Below are 27,177 nucleotides of genomic sequence, written 5' to 3'. Positions count from 1 at the left end.
TTGATCATTTCTTGACATTCCTCTCCAGAACTGTGGTATTTTATTCCAAAAATGTGGATTTTTAAAAGTCTATTCTGTTTTGGACAAAACTGAGTAAGTTTCAAAACAATAAATCCATGAAAGTTGCTGTACTTACATGTCACCTGAATGGCATGATTATTCCTGCCTGGCCACCTGACCTATCGATTTTCCATTAATATTAATACACAAACCCTTGCAAATGCAACTCCCACTTAACTGTTTAGGCTAATATTTTGCCAGATGAAAAGAACAGCTTTCAAAATACGGGAAAAATCCAGAGCACGCGACCACATTTCACAGGTCAGTGGCTGGGATAGCAGGAGCTGCTGAAGGAGAGCTGAGGGAACAAACTTGCTCAGGGGCATTTTAGCACTCTTGTGATATGATACCCGTATTCATCAGCATGCAACAATCCCCTCTCCAGATGAAAAACACTACAGATCATGTTCCTAATAAAACAGTCAATTTGCCTCCTTCTCTTTTTTGTTGTTGGAAGGAATTCCTTACAACCTCACCTCCCTGGGGCATGTCTTGCTCTCCCCCTTTGTCGATGAGGAGAAAACAAGGCTCTGTGCAAAAGCAAAGCCTTGCTGGTCAGCTTCAGAGACACTAACACCATGTTTCAGACAGACCCAGGAAATTACTGTTGGTTTGGATGCCCTGATTGTTGCTAAGATAGGAAAAATTATGTAGATGGGAAGTATGGTGAGAATACATTTCTGCCTTGACAAACACGTCAGGGTGAAAATCATGGCCCCTTCAGGAAATTTCAGCATATAAACTCTGGACAGTGCCTTCAGGCTTCAGCAGAGGAAGTCTAATCCATCCCCTATTTCAAAACAGCTTCAAAGGGTAGCTATTTCAAATCTTGTCCCAGAGCTGGGGTTTGTAGCCCACTGAGACCACAGGTTTTAGCGTATCTGCAGCAGGAAGGACAGCTATCCTCACTGAGCCTATCACCTATGTTCATTCTGCCCACAATTGGCTTTAGCTAAGACAAAGTTCACCTGTAGGCTCAGGCACAGTTTACTTTGCCTTCTGAGCTCAGGTTAAGATGGAAAACAGAGTGAACCTGTTTGGGCTTGAGATCAAGTGTGTATCTTTGCTAAACTCACTGCACAGGCAAAACCTCAGCCTTCCCATTAAGTCTCCTGGAACTGTTATACACAACCAGACCAGTGCTTTCTATATGCCACCAGCCCCATTCAGGGGGCAAAGAGATTTTGCTCTGCACTGTGCAGGTGTCTTCAGTAGTCTCTGGTCTCTATGTGTGAAATTTTACATTTAAATATCATCAGTTCCCAGAATATTTAAAGGTCATTATTGGAAAGCAAGCTACTGAGGCTTCAGTTTTGTAACATTAAGCGTTCTCTAATGCATCTAAGGTAATTCAGTCTTTGTCAGCAGCCTTATGTGTGACAATCACAAAATGTTAGTAAATTTAATTTCCTTTAAAAGAAGAAATAAAGAGCTTGATCTGAAGACCCATGCTTGCAGTTACATATGTAATTGACACATGAACTTCATGCATTTGCATATGCAAGCTCACAACCACATTGTAATTTAGATGCTACCTTGGTTAAGAATTCCACTTACCCCTAACCTGACTAAATTAATGGGCATCAACAGTGCCCTGCCCAAGCTCAGAGGATGCCTGATGCCAGAGTTGTAATAAGATGAATTACATCTTAATTAGAGAATTTGGTAATTAGAGAAGAATGAGGTATTTTAAAACCATATCCTTGAAAAAAAAAAGAAATTTGTTTAACACCAAGCAGGATAAATCACAAATTTTTAAACAAATACTAGTTTTTAAACAGACACACCCACCCATAATGGACAACACAATAACTTTTCCATAATGTGAATTTCTTCTTAAGCCTCATGTGTTAGCAATTACATTGTGTCTTTAAATCATCAGGGTTGATATTTTCATATAACATTTTTACTCACTATTGTAACATTGAATGTTCTCATTATTCATATATATTGCTAATTCTTTTCAGAATTCTGCTAAGTTACTGGTCTTGAGATGTTGTATGTGCCAAATGTGTTACCTATATTAAACACTCCAAGAGAACAAATGAGTGCAGGGAGTAACCTTGTTTACAGCACTGATGTAACCTTGTTTACCCAACAACCATATGAGAGACCTATTGGCTAATTCTGTTTTGTGCAAAAAATGAAGAGTCAGCTGATTTTTGTTAAAAAGAGTAGGAATCACCACTGTTAAATAAGTGACTGTCCTGGGGGTTTTCAGAACTGCTCACATCATACTTCAACCTACCAAGAGGAGGAGGGAGGCATTGTATGAATTACTCCTGCAATATTTCATGAGCTAGTAAATTTTCTATGGAAATTATCCAGCTTGATGAAAATGTCTGTATTTCAAACCTCACAAGAGTCTGATTTAGAAGAGAAATAGTGCTCGTTTACTGCAGCTTCATTGAAGACAAAGATGGAGAGAACCTGAAGTGTTGAAATGTTAACGTTCCAAGAAAACTAATTATCATATTTTCACTTGCAAACTTCAAGCCTGCTGCTAATTAATCTCTGTGGAAAGGCTGTGTATGAATCAAATTATAATGTAAGTCAGATTATACAGGATGAGATGTATAACATACCCTGCCACTGAGGAGAAACAAAATGGATTGCTTGTGCAGAAATGACAAAAAACCCAAAGAGCTTGCTCTTCATTAGTGCACCAATCTGTACCAGCCGGCTGATGACAGATTCACCCCAACGGAGTGTTGCAAACCACCTTGGATTTTCAAAAGTTTGCCTGTGGTCACAAATTATCTAGATGCAAGGAGAAAAAACTATTTGACTGAGCAAACCTTGATGTGGCACTCGCAGAGTTCTGTTGTGAAAACATCTTGAGGGCAATCAAGTGCCATTAGCACATGTCAATGAAGCTTCCCATGAATTACTACAAAAATTACAGTTAAGTGTACTCCTCCTCCATCACTGTCCAACCTCTCTGACAAAACAGTCTGGATGTCTGTTGAAGTACTACAGAAATTAACACCTTTCTGCCAGTATATAATCAGAAGGATGTCAGCAGCCTATTACTTTGGTTCACCTGGACTAACGCCTTTATATAACTCATTTATTGATTATAGGATTAAAATGATTTGTTAACATTTACTTTGGAAATACTATATTGTGCATATAACTGAGACAGCAAAGCAGACTTGAATAAATCAGTTCTCATTTAAAAGGGAAACAAAATACATATTGAAAAGGGAAATAAAATAGATGTTTTCTAAACACAAGATAATGTTTACTACCTCTCTAAGAAAATTCCATGGAGTTTGACTAAATTATCTTGTTTTCAATTTATAGACTTACCATGAACATGCCAACCAAAAAAAGAAATGCTGTAAGTAGCTCATAGTACTTGCATCTACATAGTTTGCATAGTTTGCTTTTCTTTTTATCTGTTTTATTCTATTAACTTATTGTCATACAATTTTCAGATTTGGAGAAGCTTGCATAGATGTGGGGGTTTAAACCTCATTTTCTTGTCTTTTTTTTTTGGTTGTCTTTTTTTTCACTTTAAGACGGGATACAACATTGAATCAAGCAAGTTCTGTGCAGTGTTACTCTACCAGCTCAATTTCTAATGCTGTTTCCATTAGTTTCCTTGTTGATTATATCCGTTCTACCACTGTTATAATTTATTACAAGGCCTCTTTTTGTGTGCACATCTGTTTAAGCAGTTCCACTCGTTAGACCTATCCACACCAGCAAAAGAAGGTTTTCCTTTACCTAGACTGCATCACCTTGTTTTCCACAGCTTGTACATGCACACTTTCTGATGAAATACTAATCAACAGTTGTGAGGTTTAATGGCATGCGGTATGGTCAGCATAGTTGGCTATTCCAGATGCTTCCAACCATCCACATTTCCCCACTTTCTTCTTTTCACCCACCGCTCCCTGCGGACTAAATAGTCTAAAAGAATAGCAAGCAAAGTGCTTCAGAACCATATGGCAAATTTGATCCTACACAGTTCAAGGCCTTGTCTTTTCATAGAGAAATAATTTTGGTTTAAATCTAAGAGGCAACAGAGTGCTACCCTCTTTTCTGACCTTACATTTTGCTCTGTTTTCTGTAACGTCCCATTACTGGGCTGAGCTTTCCCTCTGCTCATCTCTGACTTTCAATTTCCATTTAATCTTAAAAAAAAATACAGACTCTGCCTTCAATAATTTATCCCAGATGAGAATCTGACCTTATACACAGATCACGAAGAAGTTCAGTGAGACATGGCCCTATTTCCTCCCCTCTCTTTTGCTTACACAGATAGATGGAAATTCTGGCCCTAATAAAGTCAGTGCAAGTTTTGCTGTTGACTGCAAGAGGTCGAGGTTTCCCTCCTATAATTTCTGCAGCAGATAGGTGATTACATGTCATCTTAACATGCTGAACTAAATTGTTCTGGACTAGCAGGGTAGCTTGTTGTACTCGATGAAACAATTGTGCATTACCCCAGATCAACACAGTGATTTATTCATACTGGCACGTAAGGAATTGAATTCTATATTACTGCTAATTTTTCTATATATGCTCACCATCAGCTTTGCTACTGCTTTCTACTCGTCTATGCTATTCTTACAGCAGACTTTGTTTTGATTCTTCATACAATCTAAATTGCTGGAGACATTGTACTGAGAGTTCCAGTGAGCAACTTCAAAAATTTCTGCAATATGGGTTAAGGTTAGGAGAAAGAAATCTAATTGTGAACTTGCAAAATTAGGGACACAGATAAAAATTATAAGACCTTAGCAGCAGCAGCTTGAGTGATATCAGCCATTTATTTCTTAAAGACACAATGCAGTGTACATGAGGTAGAGCTTACATATATAAGGTATTACTCACAGTCAGAAAATCCTTGCAAACAGAAGAGTGCTCAAGTAAAAAAGAAATTTACATTTTGCATTCTTTTGCTTTCTTAATATGTTTTCCTGTCTCCATTTACAGATACGTGATATCTAAATGAGCAATTTGAGAAGAGGAGAATTCTTCTACGGAACTATGATTGTCTTGTACAGTTATCCTTTCCCATCAGCATCTTTTACCTCACATTTCTCTCCATTTCTTTCTATTTTCTTTGGAATGGTTGTGTCTCCTGCACAAATTTCTGAACCACTTTTGCTTCTTTTCTCATATTACCACTTTGTGCTTTCTGACTTTTCCTTCAGACCCCACAATCTGTACCATGTATTATCCCTTCCAGCTCATTTCCTTGATTTTTTTTTTTTTTAATTTTTAGTCAAAATACCCCTGCAACTTTTTACCAATGTTTTTGAAATCGGTCTACCTGAAAGGCAACAGCAAAATTTCTGTTTGTGTTCATGGGAAAAATTCACCTTACAACTTCAAAAACATCAAATTTAAGATGATCAGATCTATTAAATCCACAAATACAGGCTGGTGTTCTTGTTCAAAATTTGGCCTGGTCTCACCATTCATTTCTTTTATCGAAAAGAGGTAAGAAATCACACTCACAGTAGTGTTGAACCTTCAAACAGAAAATATTCCAATTATGCTGTCAGTATATTCTTCAGCATTTTTTGATCTACACTACAGTCAACTTACACAAGGGGATCTGGAGAGCTTGAATTTGGCATTTTGAATTAGAGAACGGTTGGGGATTCTACTTTTTCTCTTTCCAGCAAGAAAGCAATGTACCTATTTCCATTTCTCACTACGCATTGTGTGCCACACTTTTCTCAGTCGAGAGCTGGCTTCCACAAGACTTCAGTTTTCACCCTTTGCTTCTCTCTATCCATCATCCTACATGTGCAAGTAAGCTCCACACTCAACACTGGCGCAAGACCAGGACCACGACCATAAGAAGAGACAAATTGCAGCAATCTCAGGTGTGGTACTGCCTGCCTTCATCCATGGTCCAGCAGCTTTGCTGCAGCACAGACTAACTGGAGGAGCATGAAGCTTCCTCTAAGACAAGATCAAAAGTTAACCCCCTTGTACTAAATGAGTTAAATAACTTTCTCTCAAACAGCTCTTATAATGCTGCCACATCCAACATCAGTTTCCTCTCCTGCCAGTGCTGATTCCACTAGCAAGGGCAGGATTTTGCCCTCGACTATTCACCAGTAATTAATGCATTATTGAACAGGAATAAATAGATAGCAATTAAATAACAAGTATTAATGACTTATTTATTAACATATTAATAGTTGGCCTGAGAGTAATAAATGCAAATTAGTGTAAAGTGGTACCAAAAATTGTGTCGATAATAGGCCCTGAAGTAATCTTGTGTGTTCAAGATAATTACAAATATATTTTCCTTTCAAAAATCTACTGCCGGGTAATTTTTTATGGTTTGCTATAATATCATTTTAAAATTAGAAAATTAGCCCTAGTCTCATTAAAATAATTTTGCAGTGCATCAGGCTTTATGCACTTTATTTCAAGTGTAAGTTTCACATTATCTTCTAGCCTACAGACCTTGCAGTGTTTTTTTCAGAAAACCTCCCTATGTTCTGGGTCTATGCTTGGTATACTCACAGCTTTGTTTCAGCTTACTACTTGCTGAAACTTTCAACCTTTCTCATCATTAGTATTACCATGTAAAAAGTCCCACTGCAAGGAGGGGTGGTACTTTAAGGGCTAAGTGCAGTAAAAATCTCTAAGTGCCATATTTTCCCCTTTTTATTCCTGCTAATAGTAATTCATCTGATAAATAGCTCAGAGGTTTAGACATGACCAAAGTCATGCACCTTACTGCCAATCCAGTCACAGCACACCCCACTCAGAAGACCATGCCTGGTCAGTTGTTTTACTATAAATACTTCCCCCCTCCTTTTTTTTTAATTCTTATTTGTTGAGACACAAGAAAACCCCACTTCATACCTTGGCTCTAAGCTGTTACTTTACTTTGGAAAACTGATTACTTGGTGAGGACAGAAAGACATTGTCACTTTTACCAGTTCTAGAAAAAAAAGAAAAAGCTTGGCTAAAATTCAGGTTCCTGACCTCCTCACTGATCTGCTAACAATAGCAGATTAAAACATTCCTGTCTGCCACCAGTCCTGGTTTTACCTATTCTAGAATCTGACACACATTTAACGTGTGACTGTCTCTAATAAGAGATCAGCAAATATTCAGTTCTCCCTCTGTATTTGTAACAGGTTGAGGAATGGAAGCCCAGGTCTCCTCCTGGTCCTGGTGCACAGTACACTGCTTCAGCAAATGCTTGTTTCTAGAAATGTTTCTGCCTGCCTCTGTAGGTGGCATTTTTACTTCTTTGCAGCTTTCCCCCTTAAAGGCGTTGTAAATGGCTTCTTCCAAAATAATCAAGTGCCTTTCTGTAAGCTACAGGGCTACAGTGGCTCTCTCCCCACAGTGCCTTCCAAACCACTACACAAATGTGATTGTGGCCATGTAATCTGTGTACCTGGAAATATAATTCGTTTTGTTGCTAATGAAGGTCCTACGGCACAAATTTATTAAAGGTATACTTTTCCATGGGATAATAATTGGGTCGATAATATTAAACTCATAGGCTCATTATTTAATTGCAAGGGCAGATTATGAATACAGCTTCTAAAATGTATTTTAATGAAAAACACTACATCCTGACCTAATCATATCAACCTTATGCTATCTAATTAAGGATGCAAAAAATCATTAGAGTTGCAAAATATTAGTTCCAGCTCCATCAGGCTGTTAGCTGCCCCTTCATGAATATATATATTTTTTTACTCTATGATAAATAGTTAATGAGGTAAAAATGACAAAATTTGCATGTAGGCAAATTAGTTTAATAGAGTGATGTCTTTCTGGTCTACAGAAAGTGACCTTTTTCCTATCAAAAGAACGACTGAAAATACTTTGAAATGATGGCATGGATGTCATTCCACAAATGACAAATCACTTCTCTGAACAATATAAAAATTATAAAATGCAATAACCTTAAATTCTCATCATATTGTAAATGTGTCCTCTGCTGCTGCATTTATCAATTTAATAAAAGGAAATTAAGCATATTATAAAATACCCATTTATGGGGCAATTTTTAATCCAGCGAATAAAAATGAGAAGCACATGGTTAATAGCAAGAAAATATTGCAAAAACGTAGACCTATTTTTTCCAGAAGGTTTGACTGACTATTTACTTGAATGACCTCCATTTAAAATATATTTTTTATACAGAGTGATATAAGATATGGCAGTCTCATGCTTCCCTTTATAAAAATTGTTCACAGTTAATTTCGTATTTTATTTAAAAATTAACACATTAATAATGCACGCAATAAGACCTAGTGATGTGTCTTCCATACTGATTACTTTGTACAATTAGACATACAAAAAGAAAGGGACAAGATAAATACCTTATGCAAATCTATGGCAGAAAAAAGGGTCTTTCAGTATCTGCAATGCCTAGGAGCATAGAAAGACCTGCAAATACAGTTCCCAGTCTTGCAGGGAGATGCTCCATGTGGAGAACATATTTATAGAATGGAGCAAGTTTTTATTACAAACCTAGATTTGCCAAAAAGCTAACAAAATTTCCTTTGATAGTTCCATTTTCATCAAAATAATACAAAAGAAACCCCCAAAAAAACAAAGAGAAAAACAAACAAAAACCCCAAAAACAAACAAAAATCCAACCCCCCTCCCAAAAAAATTAATAGATGAAGAAGATTTCTAGTTTCTGAGGCACACTTGTTCTTTTTTCACAGTTTTGTGTTTTGTACTGATAATCCAGGAGTTTTTAACTGTAGTCTCCACTCCCAAATGTCCCCCATTGTGAGGCAGATCCTGTGCCCACTGAAGTGGATGGTAGAGATCATCTTTGGAGATGCCAGTGATACAAATTCCTGTGCTTTTTCCACATTGCTCATATGTTCTTACATCATATAGTCTGCACCAGCATGTCCCCCAGAGAACAGGAATGTTTAACACTGTCACAGCCTGGCTTTTGGTTAGGGTGATGTAAAGGAAAAGGCATGAAATTCATGCAGATGTAGACTGAATAGGAACCAGAAACTTAGGGACTTCAGTAAAGACAAAACTGTGCATCACTTTGCTTCGTCGAATGAAATGTGTGCTGCTCCCTGTGTGACCTTGGGATTTTTCCCTCTGCTCTGCACCCTCTGAGCTGCTGGATCCAGCTGAGGCTGGGTCCATTTTAAAGGATCTCACACTAAGGTTAGGTAAACACATTTCAATGTGGACTTTCATGCATGTTAGGCTACATACTGGGAGCAAATCTAGACACTTACACGTGTCTATAGCTATCGGTCCTGTCTTTCAGTGTTCTGGCCCTGTGTCCTACTGTAGTAGTGGACAAACCATGTTTTGTCCATTCAGGTACAGACTATTTGTATACAGAGAAATAATTTGTCTTTCCATTATTTTCTATTTGCCTTTAGCCCCCACATCTCCTCCTTCCCTCCCACTCCTCTTTTTTTCCTTTTCTTTTTTCTTTTTGCCATTATTCAGCCCTTTCTGTACTGTTGCAAGAAATGATATGCTGGTAATCTCATTAGAAATTTATTCAGTACTTGAAATAGAAATGTAGTTGTTTGCAGTTTCCTCATCTGCCACTTATTCCATGTGGCATTGGTGGTCCTGGCATGTGAAGTGAGGTCCACTATATGTATTCTTTGTTTGATCTTACTTAACTTGCAACAAAGGTAATAGAAACCAACTGTCAGGGTTTATGCTTTGACTTACTGTAGTAAAAAAAGTGTTATTTTACTTAGTGGGAAAAAAAAAATAAGTTTTATATGTGTAAAATTTGGGAATGTCTGAGGCAGGTGGTTGTAGAAGCACATTCACTCTTTCAAACCTTTTCCTTCCCCTCTGCTGAAATGCCATGTGGTACTCTGCACTTTCCCATAAAAATTAAGCTTACTGAATATCTGCTTTTTCATTCAATTTTTCCTTTCAGGGTCCAAACTGTCATCACGGGGGGAAAAAAAAAGTGGAAAATAATTACAGCTGTGGCAGATGTTTATAACAGTGACAACTGAGGCTATATATTTATATAAACTGCTGATCTTTCAGAGGTAGTTATAGAGATTTGAAAAACCTGCAGACCCTAATCTTAAGTCCCTTGTTCCAGAGGGTTAGAAAAGAAAAACAAAACAACTCATACATGCTTAAGAGGACTAATTTCCTTCCTACCTGGAATCTGTTCTTTTTTACACTGAAGCAGGACTTACTAAACAAAGCATTGTACACAGAGGCATTCACAGATATATAAATCGAATTGATGAGCAGTTCACCAATTGTCCAAGAGCTGGTTTGTAAAATTGTCCTATGGGAATTATTAACACTGATGCAAAGCTAGAAAGCAAGGAATAATAAGTCCCTTACAGGAGAAGGACAATGTCCCTGAGAGACTACTGACCACATTACTTCTTCTATTTTCAACTCTCTGAAAGCAATTATGACCAGAAACCTCATCTGTGGATGGCATCCCCACCACTGGACCCTTTGCAAACATAGCCTAAAGTCTGTACATGGGACTATACATCACACCCTAAGGTCTGTGTATGGGACTAGAGGCTAGTGGTTTAATGGAAAAGAAAGAGGAATTATTTTGATAACAAGAGTAGAGTACCTTCTCCTGCAGATTTCCAACTTTGGCTACTCTTCTGGGCAATCCTGGAGGGAAAGGGCCAGGGAGCAGAGCATGGCTTTCATATCTGACTGACCAAACTCACATCCCCTTCTCAGGGCAGCCTCACCTATGCCCTCTTAAGGAATGAATTCTACTTGTTCATGGAAATCCTCAGTTTGCTGAGCTGGCTGAGAAATTATCTGGGATGATACTGACATTTAAACCTCCAGTAAGTCTCTACAACCCAGTCAAGAACCACCAGATGGCACAGATAAATTTTGACATCAGTGAGGCCTCTAAGCCTTTGGTTACTAAGCAGAGTGTAACCCCTCAGGATGTTCAGGCAATGCACATGCAACGTCTCAAAGTTCTCCTGAAAGTGGTTCTTCTTAGCTTCTCCATTCAATTAAGCAGCCTAAGAATAATTTTCTAATATTTAGGTTCTTTTAAATAACACCCAGAAACAAAAAGTATTAATTTGGACCCTGGATTCTTTTAGGAGACTCTGTTCACCACTCACCATCCGTCTTTCACCATTGATTCCTCTCCACTGCTCAGCCTTCTTCATAATGTAGCTCAGCTCTTGACTGGAAATCTCCAAGTCCAGTGGAACAAAGAATGTGCCTTCTTCACCATGAATACGTCGAAATACATCCAACAGCCAACCTTCACTATGTAGCCTAAGGATAGAAATGACATATTTGGTTCATCTTTGAAAGGACTCTTCATGCAAAAAAAGGGGAAAAAAAAAAAGAAGTCATTCTTTTGTAGACTTCTAAGCATTGGTTTTCCTGTCATAACTGTGCTCTCTGCCCATGAGTAAGAAGCTTCTTTCCCACAAGTTCTCCAACATACAGCCCTCCCTAGCCCTCTGGAGAATTTACAGCACCTGAGTTAAATCACATAAATATAAGCAGCAATTCTAATTATTTAAAGACATCGACTTCCCCAAAAGACCTTGATTTTCCTTCTCTTCAGAAATGTCTGCTGTCTGTCCTCAGCACTGGGCTGGGTAACTAGTTCCAGTACCACAGTTACACATGAATGGAAGCCCTGCTGTGTCAGGGTTCAATAATGGGCAAACCACATCATATAGAAAGGAACTACTCACCATTTTTTTCAACCCCAAGCCTGAAGCCTATACAATCTAAACTCCTCTTGATGTTAGAAAAGTTCATTTCATTTGTTGGTTTTGTTTTTCTATGACATTTCAGTTCTGTGGTAAGGAATTGACTAAGCACTAGGCAGTAAAATTTTCTACCACAAGAAAAGCTCGCTGTGTGGCGTTTCTTGATGTAGGTGAAACCAAGAAATATTGTTGGGCTTTTGAAAAAGCCTAGTGTCACATTTTTAGCCTCAGATGAACTTAAAAACTTAAAAACATTGCTGTTTGATTCAAATGGATCCTCTTCAATTCATCTCTTTCTCATTCTACTTCTATTCCAAAAACAAGGGTTCAGAAAATAGAAATCAGAAAATCTGGAATCTCAGTTTTGGATATTGAACTGAAGTCTTTCTTTTTCCACCCTTTTCCAAGCTAAGACTTTTTACTCCAATTCAGCCATTTCTTGGTGCCAATTTCAACATTTTTATCCTTCCCAGAGACTGGCTGGGTAATCATGTGAAGTACATGGATTTCTGTGGGGCTGTTTTTGTCCTTCATTTCTTGGCAGGTGGGAGACAAAGCACAGGCATAACTCCTTAGACCTTCTGAACTCTCACCCTTCTCATGTACAGCAGCACCAGTGACAGAGGTCCTTATTCTTGGCTCTTGCATTGGCCTGTGTATGGTGAACAATGTGGGTGCCTGGGCGATGCAGAGGGCTGTTCAGCTGAACCAGAATGAAGTTTACATTTACACCAGCTCTACATCACACCTTACAGTGCTCACAGAAAATGAAGAGAAGCACACTCAATAAGATGCTTAGTACAATTTTGCCCAGAAATAAGGAGATGCACCAACAGACAGTTTTTCAACTTGATCTGTGAGGAGATTTAGCTGTCTCTTCAAAGAATATGTACTTTAGGGTCAAGTGCCATATCCAAAAGTTTCTTTGATGCAGTAGCTATTCTGATCCCAAAATCTCGCAGCCTGACTCAACATCAGATTAGGAATTTTTATCTCAGGCTTTGCTGCAAAGATTCTCTCTGTACTTTTTTCCCCACACTCCTTTTTTGAAACATTCCTTTTTGAAGCTGCAGCCCTAAATTTGCTGTAGTTTCCAAGATGTCATTTTGGGATTCTCTTATCAAAAGGGAGAGCAGGTAGAAGATATTCTAATCAAGATGTAGGTAGTCTGGGAACATAACCATGCTGGCTATCAAGAAATAATAGAAAATGGTCTAAAGTGTGAAATGCAAATCAGTGCTAAAGCAAAGTAGGATACTAAAGTAGCTTAAAACACACTACAGAAGAGTTATTTTTTATAAATAACTAGTACCCTTTATGTGGTAGTTTACCAAATTCCACAGCGAAAGAAAAGGTTTTTCCCCTAATCTCTGGATCTACATCAGGTGCTCTTTCAATAAAATAGATACATTTTTGCAAGAATTTACTCATAATTTAGATTCATCTTGTGCTTGGTTGAAAAACTAGCAATCAAGCTGGTGGACTGTTTGACCTTCTGTTCATATTGAAGTAATATTATTCCATGGTATTCATGTTTGAAATTCCAGGTCAGCAATTTAAATGGCTTGCCACTTTTCTTGCTAAACAAGAGAAAGACCTTGTCATTTATTTAAGCTCACTTAATGCAACATTCTTATTTCAAATTAAGTAAAATTTAATGCAGTTAAATTACTGTCTATTTGCTACCATAAACATTTTTTATATGAAGATTTTAAGCACATGGTTATAAACAATATAATTAACTTTGAATTAATTAAAAATCATGAAGCCTGTCTTTCAGCTTTGTTCCTTTTGTCCGAAAGTACTCAGCCTACTCCTCTTACCTGCTTTAATCTCTTTTCTTTGGCATGAAAACTAATAAAACACTTCTTATACCTTAGCATACCTTGTTATAAGCCTGAGAGTAGTTATTTTTATTGCTAATACAATAAAAAAACAAAACACAGATTATGTTTTCTAGACATATGAGAACCAGCATAATACCCTACAAGTTCATTTATTAACCTATGAGAAAGAAAACATTGAAATTATTTCCTACCCAGAGTCAGATTTAAAAATGGGCTTTTCAAAGAATTACACAAACCAAAAATAAAGGGTAGTTTTAATGGTTTAAAACAATTTATTACATCTTAGCTTGAGCCCTTCTCATCCTTTTTTGGAAAACCACTGTTAAAAATACAAAACCAGTTTTGCTGTTAACACTGAAAAATGTAGATTTTTGAAGCTTTTCCCTGAAAAATGTTTCAATACCAGGAAATTCAGATGCTTTCCAGCAGACACTTTTCATTCAGATGTGTCTTCATTTTCTCACAGTGCAGAAAACATTTCACCAAAAACTTCTGTCTGTTCCTAATGTCTAGTAGAACTGAAATGAAGGAATTGCAACCAATGCCACTTCATTGTTCCAAAAAGTAATTAGAATATCTCTCCATGCTAGCTGTACTTCCGACTCCCAAGACAGCCAAGGGGAACTAGATTTATTGAGATATTTTGATTTATAAAGACACAAATAGATGCCTACAGCTGCTTATCCCTTTCCCATTATTTCATTAGCTTCCTGGCTGTTCATCAGTGCTGCCATGAAGTTTCCTCGCTGGGGCAGAAACAGACACTTCCCCTACTTGCTTTGTGGATCTTGTGGGTTCAGCATTCTTATCCCTCCTTTTACACACTGTCAGACACTTCGGTTTAATGGCAAACTGCTGGGTAATTCCAACAAACGGCACCAACTCCTCCATCCATCCAGCCAAATTCTTCCTTGTGGATTGGGGTCTTAGGACACAGAAGGTGTCCCTCAACATTTATATTGGTTTACCTTGCAAGAGAAAAACGTGGTGGATGCTCATCTAAAAATATATGTTTTCTCTGCTGAGCAACATTACACTTGAATACATTTGAGATATGGCGTCTGAGAAATATTCACACAAAGGGATGCTACTGCCTTGGCAGTAATACTATGTTCTCTTCAAAACAAACCCTTTTATATCAATATTCAGGAAACAGAGTTATGAAATGCAGAGACGTTGTCCTTAAAAACATTTCAAAAGGTTTTAATTGCATCATTATTGGGCTGAGAGAGTGCTGCTCAGGAGTCCTAGCTAAGTCCAAGGTTCCCACTGCACTGGGCTGTAGACATTCAAGGAAGAGAAAATTGATACAATTGCAGCTCATTCTATAAGTTTACTCTGCACGAACTCCAGTATTCAAAATGTTTCCTTTTGTTATCGAGCAAAAAACTTCAAAGACCTTATGCACTGTAACAGATTTTGTTATCTTCCCTTGGCTTTTGTATTTTGCTATGAATCATTTTTAAAATGTGTTGTGCTAAGACAACTTTTTTTCCCCTAGTAACATTATTCCCCCACCCCTTTATTGGAAAACATTATGGGAAAATTGATCCAGAAGGAAAGGTACCTTTGATGATCTTGCACCTGTTCCCCAGACAATGAAGATGTTGGTAATATTCTCATAAAAACCTGCCTTACAAATGTTTTAATTTAAATTAATTTTCCTGAGTAATAAACGACAGCAGCTAAAACTTATGAAGCTATTCAAAACTATTAAGTCAATGATTAAGAAGGCATTAACGTCTCAAAAACTAATTAACTAGACTACCAGTACATTGGAGTTGTGTACAGCTCCCAGGAATGCAGGAGCTCTGAAATACTTTGCAGAAATTTAGATTGCCATTTATCTTTTTCTGCCTGCTGCAACAGAGTCTGTGGAAGGGGGACCGAGGGATGATACAGTCGGATGGAAGGCGTATGCTGAGCTTTTCTGCTCTTACACCTGCTTGCATCTTGCCTTTGCATGTGGCTTTTTACTGGTGCTTGCCAATATTCATCACTGGGTGAGTCAAAGGCCAGCACAAAATTCCTACTGCCCTATAAATGACTCACTTAGAAAAAGAAATACACTTTTTCATTCAATATATTAGACAATGAATCTAATCAATTTTCAGTGTCCCACACCTGTCCCTGTTGGTGGCACAGCTAATGGTGTCTAATAGAAAGCTGGCAGGAAAGATAGTTGGTCAAAATTCATGAGGAACTGAGTTTAGAAAATGGGCTAATGTAATGGAAAAATTACTTGGATTAAATCATGTCACGATGACTCAGTCACAACAAGTCAAAAATCCTGTATCATCAAAAGGCTGTAAGGCTCTGGGAGCCACTGCAGACTCAGAGACTTCGCACTTCATACCATATGTAGCTTTCCGAAAATTTTCCTATTTCTCACAAAACTCCTACATGTAAGGCTAATGACAACATCTTCCAAAGTACCTAAATGAAAGCTACACACACTTTACAGCTTAAGCCCTTACATAGACACCATTGCCTGAAGCCAAAGAAGCAGAGGCTTCTAGAATCTATGAAAAATCATGATATCAGCTGTGCTCCTGTTGAGGAAATAAGTAGCTCTGTCTCTGACTTGCTGTGCCCAGCAATCCCAGTGCATTAAAAGTTAAGCAGAAGCAAACCCCTCCTAGATTATCTGCAGTTCTGGGCTCTGGGTGTGTGACACTGATATATCTTTTCTGATGTCACCTTATTTTATCTAAAAGGAGAAGAGGCACAAGCCTAAGCTCCTAAGGGAATAATAAGATAAAGAGACATACCTTAAAAAATAGAGGTACAACACTGTCGATGAGATCATGAAGAGGATGGTATAAAGCATCACTGTGATTAAGGCACCAGGAACTCCTGACTCCCCTGCTCTTAGAAACACCCAGGAGAGTTTTGCAGCATCAGCAATGGGTTTCTCTGCACTGTTCCCAAATCGCTGTCATGGAGGAAAAAATCAACATAAGAAAATGTCACACCTGATTAGGCTATAGAGACAAAAGAACATGAATCTCTGTATAAGAAGGATTTAAATGTAATTGGTGGTGCACACGGTCTGAAACTTAGGAGTCTGCTAGATAGAATTTGAAATTAACCATGAGATGTGAAATAAACTATTTTCTGGCTTATTTTAGTGCAATTAAAATCTACCCTATCGAGATGGCTTATTGAACAAAACCAATGTCACAGTGAAAATACTCAAAGTGAATTCTGCCAGTGTATTTCAGGACAAGCAGAAGGGGAAGAAGGCTGAAATTTGCCTTATTGCAATGACCAAGGAGGCATAATATTGAATTATTTGTTTTCTTTTCCAAAAATCTATTCTTTTCTCTTTTTTCCTAATATCTAGTTCTTAAGAACTAGCTACTGTATTGACATATTATTGCCCTCTGCTGGATCAATTTAGAAGAATTCAACTACATATCATGGGTCTCCTACTTCTCAGAACTAAAATTAATTATTCTATTTTTTCCTTTTCAAAGTCACTCGGTGTCAGCCATATCCATGTTAAATCATGTTGAAACGTTTTGCAAGGATGTGAGACTGCACCACCAAAACATCCAGTGTCCATCATTCAGAGAGCAAGTCTGTGACCTTTAGGCTTCAAGAAACCTTCACCTTTCTGAGCAACTTGCCTAGATTAACCTTTAGCAAGTGTCAAAACTTTCTGTCCATTTCTGGCTACCTTTGCAGTGATGTGCACAGAAAAGGAACAACAACTACAAGTCCAGTGATAAGCTACAGAAGGACTGGGATTCTTGAGCACGTTTCTGTTCTCTCTCCACCATTTGCAATGCTGCCATATTTCTATAATAGAAATTGAAGATTCCAGGAGACAGGTAATGACATATTAAGACTAGTCACAAATTCAAATCTGTCCATATTTTTTACAGTAAAATTAAAATAATCTGGTTCTGTTCTATCTCCCTGTTATATCTTTTTTTTTTCCTTGGGGAAAAAAAAAGAAAAAAAAATTGGCTGCTACCACTGCTTTCTTACTGAAGAAACTGTCTATCAAGGAAAATCCTCTGCACAGCAGTCACATCCTGACATTCCTCCAGAGAGGGAAAAAGTCTGAATGGCAAATAAGAATAAATTTCTCTTATCCAAGCAGATCTTTCTGGCAAAGTAAGAATGGTGTGGAAGAATTGTACTTTTCTATCCTTTTTTTCTAATAGGGATACTCTATCATTCTGTATGACTTCGTTGGTCCTCAAAGACATGATCCAAGATGTCTTCATTTTAAATAGCTTAAACAGCATTTGCCAACAACTCTCTCAGGTATTTATCACACCACCACATGTGATGGTCATGTGAGCTTTTTGCATTGTCTACTAGTTTTTATGATGACACACGTCCATGTGGCCAAAGAGGTGTTACTCTTGTCTGCTCTTTAGAAGCTACAGACAGACAAAATCAGTGGGGTCCCAGGAAAGCTCTGACAAAACAGGAACTTGAACTGCATAGGAATGTTTTCTTATCCCCGGAACATCCTTCTACAAGCTGACAGTAAATCAAATCTGAAATAGTTCGTTTGATGCAGCATTTTGGACTATGACTTGAAACCCCCCAAATATGCAACTGCTCTCTAGCCTTTCCTTAACAATAAAAAACATTAGTTAGTAAACACAGAAACCTTTGTCTCCAGGGCTATCTGTCATCTTTCATAACTATTAAGGCCATTTAGAATACTAAAATGCATTCTAGCACTAAAATAACTCATATTACCACAACACAATATTTTTAAAAGGCTTGATCTAAAATAGATTGGCAAGCAAATCTGAAATAGCTGCTGAAGGAATGCCAAGAGGAAAAAAAATTACAATGCAATAATGAAAACACATGTAAGAGATACAGTTTCATTTTGGAAAGGATACATACAGTATATTGTGTAATATTTGAACAAATGAGTTTCTACCAGAGATAATCTTGGTGGGTAAGACTGCCAAATTTTCGGTATGAAGTACAGAGAGGTGTGTACTTTTTTAACACTTTAATGAAAAACTAAGTGACTTAATTTGTATCTAACGTTTCCCCCTGACCAAGTGCTATTTGAAATTGATAAGTAATTCATTCTGTGTAGAACTGAGCACAATTCCACTGCAAGGATTTTCTCAATGCAAGTATGGGAAAGATAAGACAGACCCCATCCTGTCCAAGTTTTTATGAATACAGCAGTATTAGAGGGGAGAAAAAATCCATTTAAACATTTCAATATTTCTATCCTGGTTATGGAGGAAATTAATCTTTTTCTCTTAGGAAAAAAAAATCTTAATCAGAATAATTACAATTAAAATTCAATTCTGTGCATATTTTATGTAATGAAATTTAAAAATAAATAAATAAATGCTGGCTGCCCAAGTGGAAACTAGAGTATGTTGCTACATGCTTAAACTATTGCAATTACCTCTCCAGTGAGTTCCAACTAAATTTCTTGAACAGCTGAATTTTAATTTCCAAAACTACTGCAGCATAAAACAATGTGCAAAGAGTGAAAAATCACCTGCAGAGCACAGGTGAGCTGATGAAGAACTACGAGTCCTGAGAAAACCTGATCCACAACAAGACCTGTGGATTAGAGCTTGTTCTGGAGTGAGCAATAGAAACATGGATGACTTTGAAAGACCAGCAAGGGCAGAAGAAGAGCAATATCACAATCCCAGGAAAGCTCATCCTGCAACCATTGAAAGGAGCCTGTGTCACATACACAGTGAGACCCAAATTTGAAATGTATGCTCTGGGAGGCTGGGCATTATCTTGGATGTGATAAAAGTCGGCAGCCACCCAAGTACATTAGGGCTACACAGCTCATACATAGGCACAGCCAGATTTGAGAACTTTGCTCTCCTGATTTTGTGTATGATGGAGCTCTCTCTTGAAAGATGTCTGCCTTTCAATCTCACAAGTCTTTTTAGATGTGCCAGTAAATTATATTAACTATCTCACATGTCAGAGGAGTGCATGATACGCTCTATTCTTTTCATTTTGTCTTTTTCGATGCTTAGAAAAATCTGAAGCGTTAATAATCAGGATTGCTCATTAACCCATCCCTATTAACATCCAAAATTGTAGTAATTCTTTTCAAAGCAGATGCAATCACTCCAGCAGTGGATTTACTTTCTTATCTCCATATATGGTTTGTACAGTGCCCTTAATTTTATGCAGAAACACAGTGACTCCATTAGATGGGAATTTTGTTAATAAAAAGGTGATGTATAACATTATTATTTAATTTCTTTTTAACTTTCATGTTCCATTGCCAGGGGTGGAATTTCATATCTTTCAGTGATTCACTGAATAAAACAAACTTCTACGTCAAGTTCTCATGTCCAAGTTATTTTAAGTGACTCACCCCCAGGAATGAATCCACTACAAACACTGCCAAGGGGTCTAGCACTGTCCATAGTCCCATAGCTATGATGAACTTTGACAAGAAGGAAGGGAATGAGTCAAACAGCTGCTGACAGCCCCATCTGATCAGGACCATGAGAAGCAGCCCCGCGTTCAAGGTTAGGGGTCCCACCACCACCATGGCCAACTCTTCACTGGTGTGCAGCAAGGAGTTCTGGTAGCACAGTTCAACAGTGTGAGGGAAGAGCTGGAATCTGTAAACAAGCAAAAGGAGAGCGCTTGTTTGTGCTTCGGAGCAAACCATTGAAAGAAGGTAGAATCATGCATGTTGCTTTGTAAAGTTGCATCCCTATCTGGGTCACAACACCCTGACCAAAAACTGTATGAAGCTAGTCAAAAAAATAAAACCTTCTCCTCCTCCTCCTGTCTCTGCATCTTTGGATCCCCTCTGACTCTCAGTTCACTGGGTGCACATCCAAGCTCTAGGGATTGTGCAGGAAAGGTTATAGGGAGGTATTACCTGCCAGATGCACCAACATGAGCACAGGCCCCAGAAGCTCACCTGTCTGTACTGCAGTACTGAGAAGCTCACCCACTGTCTGTGGGTGCTGCACAAAGCAGAAAATGTGCTACAGAAGACATAGCTTTTAGCATGGGTAAAGTGATTGGAAATGTCCCTCTTGCCACCATGAGATGGTGAGATTTGCAAAGCTCATACCATGAGCAAGTTTGCTGGCACTGTAAGAGACAGCAAGAGTATGGCATTGTGAGATACACAGGGATGCTGAAATTTAAGGCAAAAATTTAAATCCAATTGAAACAGCTTAAATTCTGCTCCTAACTAAAGGTAAAGTGGTTTGATTCTCACTCTGTTCCCTACTTGTGAGTGCTACCACTGTATTTGGTAGGACTAGAGAGGGCTCAGCTCAGTCTCTTTCTTCAGGCACACAGCTACCCACTGGGATGCTGATCCAGGGCATCTTGGCTTCAGAACATTATCCCTTATCTAGCTGACTGCCTGGGACAGCTGTGACTAGTGGCTTTGAACATGACCACCACTCTCTCATGCATTGCTTCCTTCTGTTGAGTTTCCTTTGTTTTCACAGACTCTTGATGCTTGGCCTCCCAGAAGTTTTAGCGCCAGCTGGCTAAGCTGACACGGGCTGTGCAAGGCCAGAAGTGAGAGATGGCTGGCTTTGCATTAAGATCTAGAAGACCACCTGAGCAAAACCCAGCACTGTCCATGGTCTGCTGAAACACCCAGTTCAAATTTCAGCCAATAATCAATTCCACTACCACAACATACATAGGTCAGAGAGTTAAATGTTGCTGGCTCGTACTAACTGATTCAGGTTTTTGTGGTGCTTTAAAGTGAATAAAAGAGAAAAAAAAATGTTTCCAGTGGAGAAATATTTCCTTCCTTAAGCATGACTGAACCTTTTTGCTCTGTAAAACCCTTCTCTTTCACACAGAAATATGCATAGGGTCAGGTATATATCACCTAGTGGACTTGTACTCCATCATTTGGTTTTTTCATGCCAGGTAATGACAAGCAATGATTTTCCTGCAACTCTCTAGAGAGGTCTAATTCCTGAGCCAAAGTCAATGTATCATACAGTTAAAATATGTCAACTCGTAGTACTCACAGTAAAACTGATATATCAAAGTTAAATTCTTATAAGTATTTTACTCATAGATCACTTTGGTAACATGAAATATGATTTAAATGCTTCTTCAGTTTTGTGCAGTCCTTAGGCATTTTGAAATACTTTATCCAAAATGATAAATTATTCTTCTGGAAGATAAATAAGCTGCTGAGTATCTCAGATGGGAGAGGGGTAGGCATGACACAAGTTACACAAATGGACACATCATGTTGTAGGTTTAAAGTTTACATTACTAACACCTTCACCTGATATGCACATTTGCATGTCAAATCATCTGAACTCTGGATGTGGTCCTTGTTCTCTCAGTCTCTGCAGGGGCTCCTATCAGAGCCTGCATGTAGAGCTCTCAGCATGAGTCTTAGTCATCAATTCTATTCATAGTGCAAAGAACCTGCTTTGAATCGAGTTACTTGGAGAAATATTCTGACAGAGAAAAGAGGGTAGCAGGACTTACTTTGCAACAGGAACTGAGATGGTCTGAAGGAAGAGCCACTGGCTCAAATAATGCAGGTAAAGTCTCAGGAACCAAAGCAAAACTACCAGCAGTGCGAGCAGCCAGAAGTCCCTGGAGCACCAGCGTGTGGCTCCCAGCTCCGAAAAGGCTGTGTACACCACGAAATGGAAACACTCAACAACCTGCCTGGACAGTTTAACTTCAGCAGCAGAACGGCAGCTAGAAATATATGGAAACAAAACAGAGTCATTCTTAAAAGCATATAATAAACAGCAGTTGCTAAAAGATTGTACAGTCCTGCTGTACAGATAATGTAGCACAGGTTCTGATCACAACTTTTGATTAAACAATGCATCTGACATTAAAAAAAAAAGGAAAGAAACTATTTTTCCATGGCAGTCTAGGTGAGAGGTGGCTTCCTCCCAGAAATCATGCAGCCACTTTTATAAAGACAACACATTACATTTAAAACCAAGTTTTTAAAAGCCTTTTACTTTCATTTTGATTTTCATTTTTCTCACAAATTGCTCTCTGAGGAACGCTTTATCCGTTATTTTCCTTCTGAGAAAATGGTAAAAGAACTTGTCATATTTGTACTGAAAAGTATTAATTTTACTGAAAACCTGTGAACAGCTTTTTGGCATTTGTGTAAGAGCACTTCAGTCAAATATTTCCGTACACAATGTGAGCTAAAACTCCTCTTTAGTTTCAAGTAAAAGAGAAAGTAGAAAGGAACTTTCACTGTAAAGGACTCTGCTACTAAGTGTGGTGTGATTTTCCCTTTAAGCTAATTACAGTAGTGCTTCAAAGGAGGCAAAGGGAGGAAATGAGATGCTGAGATGCAGGCTTGGCATTATGTTTCCCAGAAACTGGAGTCTCTCAGCTGATTCAAAGCTGAAAAGACAGTTGCTTCTTTGACCTTTTGAAACTCCTAACTGCAATGCTTATTTCCACTGATTTAAATTACTTAGCAGCTGAGATGCACAACTCTAGGACTGAATATGATGTCATCATGCTCAAACTGTTATTTATATTGATTAAGGCTTCTGAAAGTTCAGAAATATAAAGGTCTTTTTGTGGAAGAAAACATGCTGGCTTTTTAAAGTGTAGCATGTGACAGAAGATGAAGCAACAGACATACTTGCACTGTATTTTGTACTCTCTTAAAGAACTTTCCTGTCTACATATATTTCTTACATAGCTGTGTACATTCCTTTCTCCAGCAGTCACAAAGAGAACTGTGAATAGCAATAGAGAAGAAACGTCAAAGGTTTCTGCATTTAGTCTAGGTTTGAATGAGAAGGAAAAATAAACTCCCCCAAACTGCTAGCCATAAGGCTTGATTTTGAGACCAGCCTTGGCATCATGTTACTCCTGATCGTCAGTGTTGAGCAGGATGCATGTGGATGAGATGGCATGCTCTCAGCCAGCCTCCTTGCTCATGAGAAGGCTCAGGCTTTAGTTACATGGTTGGAGAAGGAGAGGATGAGAAGTTGTCAGGGACACAGCACAAAAAAAAATAGGTTTTGGGTCACTAAAGGCCTCAAGTACAAATGACTAAAATTTCTCACAGAAACATCTGTTGGGCTAAGACAGCCAATTCTTGCAGTGACTGTAGGCTGATCTGTCAGGGGTTTTGAAGGTTTTTTTCAAGGTATTGTATCCATTTTGCTTATATCCTAATTAGCCACAAAGTCCTACTTTAGAGACAAAGCCACGTCATGAATGACCTTCCTCATGTAATTATTTTTCCACAGCAGCCTACAGGAACATCACAACACATTTCATTAACATTATGAATTCATAGTCTAGGCTAGTGTGAGAAAGAGACAAAGAAAAATGTAAAATAAGAAATATAATTGACTGTGGTATTATACTACAATAACTATGGAATTCTAAATGTTCTGAACTCTGCAGCTAGATTGCACTACACTTCCTTTCATATAAAGAAATTTTTATCATCCTTAATAGCTTCCATCAAAATTTACTCTTAAAGCATTCACTCTTTGAGAAAAGTTAATAGGGCAGGATTAGCCACACTGGTATTTTAGTTAGACCAAATTGTTTGTTTGTGCAAAAAAAAAAAAAAAGAAAAAATAATACTGTCTTAGCTCATAATACTGTTCTCATCCTTCATCAAACAAACAGAATTACACAGATGTCCCACCCAGCCTCACCCATGTCAGAAATCCACATCCTACAGGGATCACTGCCAACCTCTGTGCCAAGAGCACGAGTAACCATGTATATTTAAAAAAAAAAAAATCTGGATTCAGCTCAACAGTTCATTTCATATAAGAATCATTTACTACTAGATTATTTAGTCTCAATTTACTAATTGAAGCTACCTCCAAATAAGCAACACCAGAGTGAAATGTTCAATGGACCACCTGCGAAAGGTTTCAGCAACATAAATCCTTCCTCTAACCCAACACTCAAATGAAGAAGGAGAGCACACAGCTCAGAGTACTGAGAATACTGAGTACTCTTTCATTCATGGCAGTCCTGGAGCACCAGAAATAATGAAAAACCTCAGTGACCAAAAGGTTGGGTTGACAAGGTGAGTAAATTTCTTGCTAATTGCAGCAGGACCTCTCAGTGCAATCAGTGCTTTCACAGGAGCTCCATGAATACACTTGTTCCAGCTCTGCCATTCACTGTGTGGAAGCTGCTTCTGCAAGCAGTGTGAGCACACTGTACAAAGTGTGGCTGTGGAAATTCCTTAAGGTTTAGGCAGCAAGGAAAATATTCAACATGTGCTTCCATCACTCCATTGCTCCACAGACTACTTCCACATTCAAAAAAGAGCTGATGTCTTCCCCTGTGTGCTTTGTCATCCCTGCTAAGATGCTGACTCTCTCAGCCATAGGAATACATCTGCTCAACAAACTTACAAATTAGAGAAATTCATAATGTGCTCGCTTATCAAACCCACAAAACTTCCACGGAATGGCCCTGTTTAAACCAGCAGAGCAACATCCATGACATCTTTCTTCAGCTGCACCTTTCCTCTGAAAAAAGCAATAGCAGCCCAGAAATTCCACAGAAAGCAAAGCTTGCTGGAAGTAAAAGAAATCAAGAAAGATATGTCCATTGGGTAGAATCAAACAACATTCATTTTTATTTTTGGAACAGTAATTATCCTCTTTAAGACTTCATGACTTTCATCCAATGCTTTGATCATAATTTCCCACTTTTAAATGGAAATTAAGCACTTTATTGTTTAACTTGTTGGAAGTCCAGATTCTGAGTGTCACTTCTGTGCTAGCTTATACTTCCCTGTGACTGTGTAACACCTTAACATGAGCACCGTCAGCCAGTGGTAGAAACTGGTGGAAAATGCATCCTACACAGTGACTCAGTGAAAGTCCCAGCCCATAACTGGAATATCTTCATTTACTTTAGAACAAATTCATTTGGCCCCAGTTTACTTGTGAGTTTCAGCAAACTGTTCCTGAGTACTCATTAATCATGCTGTAAGGCTGTTTACTGGTTGCCACTTCAAAACACTAGGCTTAAATGATCTCTCTCGTTGACTTTTTTGAAAAATGAAGAAAGGAAGAGGCAGAAACATGAAATGAAATGCACCAAACAAGTGGAAACAGCCCCTTTAAATATTTTTAGCTGGTGTTAGTAGTAAAAGTTTGGGGGTGGAGTGACAGTGCTGGCAGATACAGTTTTCAGAAGAGATTTATATAAAATAGCTGTAGGGCAGAGAGCATGAGTGTTACCTTTCAAAAACAAAACAACCCCTCCACTCACAAAAAAAACCCCCAAGTCTTAACCCTTGGGTGAAAACTATATAAAGTTCCAAATGAGAAGCCACTTGAGCAATGGATTTATCCATGATTCCTTGGATTACTGGTAAGTAATTTGGCTGAATGTTTTTGTTCTAGGGCATTAGTTTTGCATTTTTCTTTGGGAAATGCTGCAGTAAGAAATAGCAGAGACCAAATTAGCATAAAAACAGGTCAATTATTTCTATGGAAATTGTTCAGAGGAGAAGAAACAATGCACAGATTCTCTTAAGCTGTACTTGATGATGATGACAGAAAAGTAATGGCTGATAGAAGGCAGTGTGTACTGTTGGGTGACAGCTTTGCTGCTGACAAACTACGGTGAACATTTGCATAATGCACTGCAAGGCTGGCACTTAGAACTGATGGAGGGGTAGATCCTCACCCCATGCAACCCTGCTACAGAGCTACACTGGTGCCCAGCAGCTGAGATATTAAGGATTTATCCTGAATGTATCTATTATTTACATTGCATAAAATAAAGCAAAATAAATGTTTCTTTGTCACCCATACAGAAGAAGATTTAAAGAGCAAATGCAGACAAGAATTAGTTAATGTAAATTACTTTCAGGGAATCACACACAGTCCTTACAGCCCAAGAGACAGTGCAACATGTTTTACCCAGTCCACAAATAAAAAAGACCCCTCCCCACCACCACTCTAAATGCTAGGTATTTAAACTTAGTACTAAGTCTTTATGGCTTATCAACAGAAATGAAGACACAGGAAATGCTGCCCAGTGTTACTACAATGAAATGCCATCACCTTTAGTGTAAAATCACATCTGCATCTGAAGGCACACGTAAAATTAGTACACTAGTACATGTAGCCTTTCAAATGGAAACCATTTCAAAGCACCGCTGATGAAGCATGAGGCAGAAGAGAATCTGGTTCATTCCATTGTGCACAACATATATATATATAAAACCACATAATTTTATTATCATTAGAAGGACTTTATTATTATTCCTCTGCATAATAGTTTTCTTTTTCAAGGCTTTTACTTCATTACAAAGAAATTGTCTTTATCCCAGGCTGTATGGTGATGATACAAATGACTTTGCCCAATAAGCCAATGGCAGAGATGCAAACTGAGCTCTGCTGAGTTACAGTCCATTATTCTATCCACTGGATTCCTAACAAAATATTACTTTTTTGTTTATTTGTATGCAAAGTGAATATAACAAGGGAGAGCATTTGCCCAGGATGGAGACACTGTGTTTTTCTAGCTCTTTCCAGGACACACCTATGTTTTATATTCTTTGGTTTGCAAGCAACCAAGGAAGCAGGTATCACAGTTACAAGGGC

At 38.2% G+C, this 27,177-nt stretch overlaps 1 protein-coding gene across 1 annotated transcript in view; it reads right to left on the bottom strand.

Moving 5' to 3' along the window:
- The window catches only part of LOC146441535 (uncharacterized), a 186,467-nt gene that overhangs the window by 31,461 nt on the left and 127,829 nt on the right, over window positions 1–27,177 (bottom strand). The window contains exons 16-19 of the mRNA XM_085049838.1: window positions 22,073–22,291; window positions 19,953–20,205; window positions 16,375–16,538; window positions 11,148–11,307 (exon numbers count right to left, since the gene is read on the bottom strand). Of these exons, the coding sequence (XP_084905964.1) occupies window positions 11,148–11,307; window positions 16,375–16,538; window positions 19,953–20,205; window positions 22,073–22,291 (796 nt within the window). The remainder of the gene's footprint in view (window positions 1–11,147; window positions 11,308–16,374; window positions 16,539–19,952; window positions 20,206–22,072; window positions 22,292–27,177) is intronic.

This window comes from Lichenostomus cassidix, chromosome 2 (genome assembly GCF_008360975.1).
Source record: "Lichenostomus cassidix isolate B80296 chromosome 2, HeHo_3.0, whole genome shotgun sequence".
NCBI classification, from domain to species: Eukaryota; Metazoa; Chordata; class Aves; order Passeriformes; family Meliphagidae; genus Lichenostomus; species Lichenostomus cassidix.
This window is presented reverse-complemented; position numbering and strand designations above follow the sequence as displayed.